We start from the raw sequence: 9135 nt of genomic DNA on the forward strand, positions 1-9135 counted from the left end.
ACAGGATAAAAGATCATCACCTACATGGAAAAATGATGTGATAAACAACAAACTTCGGCTCAAAGTTCACAGAATGCTGATAAAAGGTAGAAGCACTACCCTGGTTTTATTATTTAACAGCTTTTACTCACAGTGGATGATATTTCTGACACTGATTAACAGTAACAACTCTTCATATCAAAGTGAAAACAAATCTCTCTAAATTATTCAATATAGTAAAAATATAAAACACAAAATAACATTACTTTAAGAGAAACACAAACCCATTGAGATTGCAAATTACTTTAAAGACATAAGACCTACTTCTGTTCCAGCAGATCAATTAGCGCAGCAATCAGAGTATTTGAACAACAATGAAGTTGGACAAAGGATGTGGGAATTAATGTGAATGTTTGAACTTTAACTGAAGCATCACATGGCCAGTTGAGAACAAATCTCAAGAAGTCATGCAGGATTTACATAAATGTCATACCATGACATTCTTTTTGTAAAGAGAAAGAAAGGCATTATAGTGCAAATAACTCAAGAGGGTACAACAATGACTGTCTTTTATTACCTTTTTAATACAGTTTGGTCATTCCTTGTACAAAAATAATATAATTTACAGTCACATGGGAGACAAAAGCACGTGCATTCACAGAAGAACTTTAAAGTTTTGGTAAGACATTCTTTACAAAAAAGGAGTTGTAAAAACCCCCCATGACCAAATATACAAAAAGGTGGAAATCAAAAACAATATATACATTTTGTTGTTGTTGTTGTAAGGCCTGTTTTGCTTCTAATATTCCTTCATACTGTACATCAGACCTTTTGTGTTCTAAATCTTCAAAAAGCTTTAAACATTATTTACATTCATGACAGTGTGATATTCTTGGTGTGAAATATCTAGGGGCATGTTTTAGAGAAAACAGACTACTGTAGGTGAGGGTGTCAGCTGCACACGACAAATCCTCCACAGGCTCCTGACTGTTTTATCAGTTCCCTTTTACTCAGACGTGAGTCAGAATTCAGATTTTGACACTTCCAGATCCAGGTGTAGAGGCCGAAGCATGCACATCCAGCACATCCAGCTGACCAATGTGATCCTGACCTGACTGATGTGGGGCACTGAGAAAAAGAGTGTGGGTACTAATGCTTAGTGGTTGTATCACTAGTACAGTGACATACTGTAGTGGAAGACAACAGGTGGCCTCACAACACCACAAAGTGAGGACTTTATTGATTTGTTTTTGCCGTTTAAACCCTGCAGTTTCTCTCAATTCCTTCCTCTGTTCCTGAGATCCTCAGATCCTGAGGAGAGGATGCTATCCAGATGATAGGATGGACTGAGGGACCCTTTGCACACTATTTGCTGTGCCTCCAGGATTTAGAGCTGCTTTCGAGTGGAACCTCTTCACGACGCCGCTTCTGTGTGAACTGTCCTCTTTCTGCATTAAAACAGGAGACACGGAGCATACATCAAGAGATGATTTCAAATTGAATTGGTATCAATTTACATTATATTTTGTTAATTGGACAGAACAAACTCACAAATCATAAATTCAACAGTGCAGTTGTTTGCAGAGTAGCAACTTGGCTCAGGGCATTTGATTACTTTTCTATAATTCTGGCTTGTTTTGGCAGAACAACAGTTGTTGTCTGTAAAGAAGCCAAATATTCAGTTTTCAGTCCACAAAGGCCAACAGCAACCTGCAGGCAGGGATACGCTGGTATTAATTTTAGCCATGAGTCTGATGACTTTGAGTAAATAACATGTATAGAACAAATTGTACAAGTGTTTGTATGTATTAACATAGAAAGAACTGTATTTTAAATAATGACGATGTTGAACATCCAGTCTATGTACCTGCTGAAGTCATTCCTTCCTGTATGGACGGGGTTTCACAGGACCCTGCTGAGCCTTGTCTGGTCCCTGCGTCAACTCTCTTGCCATTTCCTCCATTGTTGATATGGACGGGTACTGTTGCCAGCAGGCCTGCAACGGCACCAGAGCATTGATTTACCCACAAGACAACACTTGTTTGTGACAATGATAAAGAAACATTGATTTGTTCTTTGACAGGGTGTTATTTTTCCCGAGCACCCGCAGCATCTAGCAGACTCCACAAACATCAGTATGTTCCGTCTTTAAGCAAAGCTAATGGATAAGTGGACATTGATAGTTACCACAATGCTGTACATTTATAAAATTATAACAATCCTGGCTTTTACACCTGGAAGTGAAAGCATCTACAGCAGCTGATGAGATTGCTGGTGACATTTCTATGACAATTACCGGAGACTCATTTTTTAATCTCTGCTCTGAGGTCACAGAATCATCTGACACCAGTTGTACACCAAGGTTTTAACACCGTAGCATGTGAAACCTATAAATACTGCAGGCCAACAATGCCATCATCTAGCTGTTAATACTGGGGTTTGACAAAGACAAGTTGACACAGATGTGCATGGATATTATTTGCAGGCAAGAGAATGTGAAAATTAGAATTGTCAAATTAACCTTCTGAACCCTTTTAGGCTCTTTATTTATGGGTTTATGATATTGTTTCAGTCAGCCAGTTTTTCTGCTTGTATGATTATAGCCAATTATTATGTAGCTATAACAAAACAGCAGAGCTGTTACGGGGACGCCTTTCACCTGGCCCTTATCGATCACACTGCTCTAAAGCAAACAGCATGTTAGCTTTTAGATCTACAGCCCAACATCATAGTGTTGATTTCCTGGATTGCAGGAATGACTAAAAATGACTTAAACCTGATAATAAATTGAATTTTCTTTGACAACTTTATCTCTGTATAAAAATAGGTAGCATTCCAGATATTTTAAAATACATTAAAAAGACTGTAAAAAGTGCGAGTTTGAGGTAATATGGGTCATGTTCTTACCCAGTCCTCTGTAGCTGGAAAGCTGCTGGTAAATTTGCTTCATCCGCTCTATGTTGACGCGGCTGGCTTCAGCATGGTTCACCATGGGCTTGGGGTAGTGAACTCCTATGATACACTTAGCTGCCTTCTGCACTTCCTCTGGGGCATTCCAAGGATCATAGATGTATTTGGCTGGAAAGCCCCTCAATATGGGCAAATAACGTCTGGGAAAAGAGAAAGAAACGACACATCATTGTATCACATTTCACATTTCGGAGAATCTCTGTGGTGTGATGCAGATAGATTACACTAATACCAATACAAAAATGATATGAAGTTTGAAACAATTTGTTTATATTCCTGACGTAAGCATGACAAATCCATTTCCCCCATGTGAGGCTGCAAAAGAGCACAAGTTAAGCATGAGATCGTATTTCCCTATTTGACATGACTGCAGGGGTCACAGATACTCACAACACTGTCGGCTTATGAAAGGCCAGTGTTTATATTCATGTGATGCAGATGAAAGTACTGACTTACCTTATGTAGTCTCCATTGGGATCCGTGCGTCGTCCGAATCCCACGGGGCAGTAGCAGTGGAAAAACTGCTGGAAAAACGAGCTGCAAGAGAGCCACATCCAGCTGCCTGCATTAACGCTCCAGTCCACATCTATAAGCAGCTCTTCAAACACCTGCACGAGACACAGACAGTGGACAGTCGAGACGATGCATGTTAGTCATTTTAAGCATCAGGGCAGCAGCTGGACACCTTCATTCACTCTTAACTTTCCTTTTAACCTCCTTTCAAACTGTAATAATTGGTGTGAACTTTGTACATATGATCCCCTTTTCTCCATCCTTACCTTCATGCCTTCTTCCCAGCTGATCCAGAGGTCTCCCCTGGTGAGGAAGCAGGCCACAGCGTGCCTCGCCAAATGATGGATCCACCCCTCCTGCCTCAGCTGGGTCATGATGGCGTCTATCCAGGGAAAGCCTGTTTGTCCCTCTGCCCACTTGGCCAGTGCCTCTGGGTTCCGGTCCCAAGGGATCTGGACACACACAGGGTTTCCCTCCATCTTGTCAAAGCAGGAGTTGTTGGTGGCAGTCGTATAGAAGAACTCCCTCCACAACAGCTGGCCATACAAGGAAAGCGGTGGGCTGTTGTTTTTCTTGACCTGACACACAAAAAACAACAGGATACAAAATGAAGTTGCAGGATGGACTGGTAAGTAATCATGATTTCAAGAGAAAAAAGACATTTAAATTAAATTAGATTTGTTTTTCAGTAAAAAGTAAACATGAATAAACGTAAAATAGTATAGTATATAGTTTGTGTTGCTTCCTGTCTCGTCTTTGGTCATTCGTACCTTCATGTACAGGTCAGTGAGTCTGAAGTAGAAGAGCCGACAGGAGAGACATCCAAAGCGCAGGTAGGGGCTGAGACCTGTGGGACTGGCCAGCAGGGAGTTGGCGTTCATACGTGGACGCTCAAAGTTTGCCACCCATGCCTGCAAAAGAGATGGTCAGTCAGCCTCAAAACCGGACAAATTTAGCTAATTCCAATCTTTGCACATTAAAAAAAAAAAAAACTAGAAACTATTGAAAAGCGAAGAAAATCATAACCTGATTTGCCAGTAAAGCAACTAAACTGAGAAGGAAGACCAAGCATTCAATGATCTTGTGTGCAAGATGTGTATATGATCGTCATCATGCTTTACCTGTATCTATTTCTATTAAAAAATGGGTCATAGTGTTTATTAAATGACAATGTATTGAGCTAGATGAGAGGTCTATCAGCTAAAGCCAGAGTTAATAACTATATTTGTTTCTTAACTTGTGCATATACTATGTGGTAAATTGTCTTTTTACCTTCCTCTCCAGATGCCGCTCTAGCCTCATGAGGGCTTCTGTTTCTCCACCTGGCCATATTGCTGTGGTCAGACCCTCTGTTTCAAAGCCTGAAAAAGCAAAATATAGAAGTATAGACTCAAAAACCGACAGTGAAATATATGCTGCATAGTGTTTGTTTATATACACCACAACCAGTGTATTCATGCACACAACATACAGATAGTTACGAATAAAGGAAAAAAAAAAACGTACCAAGTTCTTCTAGAGAGGGAACCCCAAACTTGTCATCATGGTCTTCACTGATGGGTGTGGCACAATTTCTGATAACCTCAAGCGTGATCGTCTCTGCAGGGAGCTCCACAGCATCCATACGGTTGATGAGGGCCTGGAAGCGCTTGTATGTAAGAGGAGGGTGACCATCATTGAGCTCTATGATCCTTTAGGAAAGGAAAATAATAAAAGGAAACACAAATAAATCTTCACACAAACACAAACAAGAAGCAGGCAGGGACAATCCGCATTGTTTCAAACAGGTTCATCACTGTACGATCATTTTTTTTGACTAATAACATATACTCACTTGACCAGATTGTAGAGGGTGTGTGAAACCTGCACCATGACCTCCACCCCGGCCTCGCAGGCCAGTTTTTGGATGGCAGCATCCCGTTCCTTGCCAAATGGCTCAGAGTCGTATTCATAAGATAAACGGTTGATCTGCCATTCCTGGGGAACAAATACAAACAATTATATTATATAATTTATTGTTTTATTCTATAAATGAATGCATGTAAAAAAAGGAAAAGACCTATAGAGTAACAGAGAGAGAGTCTATGGTCGATTGGTCCATTACAACAAACTGGTTCTGAGTGATTAACCTTATACCTGCGTGGTGTGAGGTTGTTTGATATGTAACCGGGGTCATAAGTGATTTAATTTTTTTTTTTTCACAAGTTTACTTAAGTATTCAAATCTGAAAACCGTTTGATGAGCTATAATACTATTTTAAATGATCAAAAAGTAGAAGACGCCATCTTCTACTCTGTTTCATCTCTCATACCTTAAAAAGACGAGGGAAGACATCTGTAGGCTGGCCTCTGATGACAAACAAGCGTGAGTTGAGTTTGCGCAGGCTGTTGTCCAAGTCCTCTAAACAATGCAACAAAAACCTGGAACCAAAGAGAGAGAAGGATCATTTATAATTGATTATACAGCTGAGATTACCTCCTTACACTGATTTCAGTCACAAGACCAATAATAACAAGCGTACAGCAGAGGTTGTCGGTGAACGGAAGTGAAAAATATTACACGGGTTATTATATTAGTTATCAAATCTCACAGAATAGCCTAAATGTGTGCGATAGTTCAGAAATACAGCTTTGGGGAATATCAGTGTTTTTTTCCCCAGAGTCATAAACTAATATTATGCCTTACAGTAGACTGAGGGGAAGGTGTGTGTGTGTGTGTGTGTGTGTCACATGGGGAACAGTAAAGGATGTGTGGACCATCCCGATTAAGCTCGTTAGATATGCAGCTGTTGCTTTAATAAGAGTCACTGCTGCGTACTGTTGCTTAGCATATGTGGCAGTTAAAATTAATTCTGCCTTAACTTCATAAATACAGATAACTAGAACAACAATACTAAAGGTTTATGGCCACATTAGGGGCACTGTGCAACTATAACACTTCATTTCACAAAGTAACTGAGTTAATAACCCAGCTATCAGCAGCATTATAGCAGCCAATAATAGCTATGGTCACTTATTTTGACAACATACTATTTAGAGAAACCATCACTTTGCCTATTTGTTTATCAAAACTGAAAAATTTAAAGGCATAATCATAAGGTTCAACACGGCAAAGACCATACAACTCAAACAGTAATTAAACATTAGGCTTAAAATTAAACACTAACCCTTACAATTAATTGAACTTAAATGTATTAAACTAAACAGGTATTTCACAAATGTGAACATATATATGTGGCCATCCACTAGCACCAACACAAGAAAGCCAGAAGATGACCATCATTTAATTATCATGTGATACAGACTATATATTTATATAGAGAGACAAAAGTATATGAGTGTTTTAAGTGTGAACAGGGAGCCCTCTTCTGGTGAAATCTTTGTAGACACACACTGCACTTAACAGACAACTACAATTACAGAGACTGCGTTGTTTATAATCAACGTCATTTCCTAACATTTATTACAGCGAGAGGCAGAAAACATAGAATGATGCTTCAGCTTTTAAATTTTACTTTTCTCCACTAATGCAACCAGCACAATGACAACAAACCTGAACAAGAACAAACAAACACAGCACCGTAATACTGTTTATGCATATGTGAAAGTATGAAACGCCTTTTTTATTCACACCCAATGCCCCATAACTCATTTATGTGCCTCTTTATTAACATTGGACTATTAATTAAAGGATAATTATCTTTTAATGGACCATTTGCTTTTCATTTTTTCAATTAAGAACCAGTTCCAAATTCATCACACCAAGGATTTGTTAAGAAATCTGCATTTTGATACTGTATGTTATTTGTTCCTAAAGACAAGTTTAGACTACAACTACTAATTTCCACTTATTATATTGAACAATTATCTTTCTACTGCTATTAATGAAGTGTCTATTGCAGATAGTGCCATTGTTTTATTGCCCAGGCCTAACCTGAAGTTTGAATCATTTGTCAAACTTTCATTTTCTTGTCCTGGAGTTTCTTATCATTACATAGTTTGTCCACCAACATGCACTACATTAATACAGTGCCAAGAGTAGCAGGAGCGTCCATAAAGTCAACTGGATCCAATACAGTGAAATATACAGGTGGTGCTGCTGTATACAGAGTCTCAGCAGTTATATTGACCACCAGTAAATGAAACTAAGTGAAAAGCGGCTCACAGTGATGTTGGAAAATGTGCACAATGTGGATATATGTGATATAAACAGAGTGCGCAAAGTAAATATGAGTGAAGAGGGTGGAGTGAGGGTCTGGTGAGTGTGTTTTAAATGCATGATGATGATGATGATGATGTAACGACCGCAGCAACACACTGACCCAATTTCTCAGCTCTCCATTCAGCCCTGAGCAGCAGGGTTAGTAAGCGGGAAAAATGTCACAGCGTCGACATGAAGGTCAAAGTCAATTTCCTTTTCACTTTAGCAAAGAAATCCATCCAGAAATGAATATTATTATGGACTATAGAGTGAATTCAAAGAAGATATAGAGCTGTAGAGTGGCTATATACGAGATATAATGTGCGATTCTGAACAAAAACCAAAAATAAACTCAGGGAAAATGTCAGACTATTTGTATAAATTAGCTCTCGTATATTTCTCTTTTTACATTTAATTCGATTTTGTTTTGAGTCTTTGTCTGCAACCATTTCCTAAAGCTATCGAGAGGCTAACGGATACAATTAATAGCAAAAGACGAATTCAAAGAGACAGTAAAATAAAGAAAGAATTAAATTTAGCACATCCTAAACATGCACTCAACAACCAAACACAGTGTAAATGCTGGAAAGAAGTCAACAACTGTTTTAACATCCTGTATTTTTCACTTACTGCAAATTAATGACAAAGTACATTTATTGTAAAAGCCAAAACAAGCACACACACAAAAAAAGACCATTACCTCCAACTCTTTGTCATTATCACTAATGATTACCCTACAACAGACAACAGACTGTACATCAACTCAGGGCACAACACAGCTGAGTGGGAAAACAAACCTGATATGGCTGCTATAAATGGAAAAAGCTTTGATATCAGGAGGAAAGCAAACAAATAACCTGGAAAAATGGCCACAGAATCAACAGTGATAGGGACGACAGTGGCCAGATTGAGTTTGTTGATGCTGACACCAAAAACTCTTTTTTTTACAGTCTGAAAACTTGTGTTCAGCAGGTTTTTCTCAGCAGGATTTCTATGATTTTTCACCATGTTTTGTGGCATGTTTGCAAAACTCAGGGGGGAGCGAACATCCCGTGTATTCAGGACTGTAAGACTCACCAACTCCAGATTCTCCAGTGATTATTATGTCCTAACAGTACGTAATGGATTTAGATTTCCCCTAAAAAGCCACATAAAATCAGTGCAATCGTGCATTACAGATGAGCTAAATGGTGTGCAAATTATTCTGATATTATCCTGAAAATACACCATCTAGTGTAAAGATATAATTCCTTACATATGGTGAATACTTTGGAAGCAACGGTGCCTAATCACAGTGGTAAAGTGTTATTTCCAATTAGATGTAGCTCACTTCCACACAGATTCAAAAACAGCTTCCCGTATTTATTTTACAAATGTACATACTCCTCAAGACTGTGCACCTTCTCTCCCTTTCCATAATTACTTTATGTCCTACGTCTATACTGTATATTTTTATATTTCTTACACTGTTTT

The 9135-nt window shown here is 38.7% G+C and overlaps 1 protein-coding gene across 2 annotated transcripts; it reads right to left on the reverse strand.

Moving 5' to 3' along the window:
• Window positions 1-533: 533 nt before the first annotated feature.
• Window positions 534-5882, reverse strand: cry1b (cryptochrome circadian regulator 1b; the record flags this gene model as incomplete). Of its 2 annotated transcripts, XR_004796837.1 has the most annotated exon segments (11): window positions 534-1427; window positions 1531-1689; window positions 1847-1975; window positions 2887-3089; window positions 3406-3557; window positions 3729-4040; window positions 4233-4373; window positions 4735-4823; window positions 4969-5153; window positions 5297-5439; window positions 5774-5882. XR_004796837.1 is itself a non-coding variant. In XM_035665112.1 (10 exon segments), coding segments are annotated over 10 exon segments (1546 nt in total), but the record flags the coding sequence as incomplete, so codon positions are not given.
• Between the last annotated feature and the right edge of the window lie 3253 nt (window positions 5883-9135).

The sequence above is a fragment of the Morone saxatilis genome, unplaced genomic scaffold (assembly GCF_004916995.1).
Source record: "Morone saxatilis isolate NCDOM2014 unplaced genomic scaffold, NCSU_SB_2.0 Contig2, whole genome shotgun sequence".
Taxonomy (NCBI): Eukaryota; Metazoa; Chordata; class Actinopteri; family Moronidae; genus Morone; species Morone saxatilis.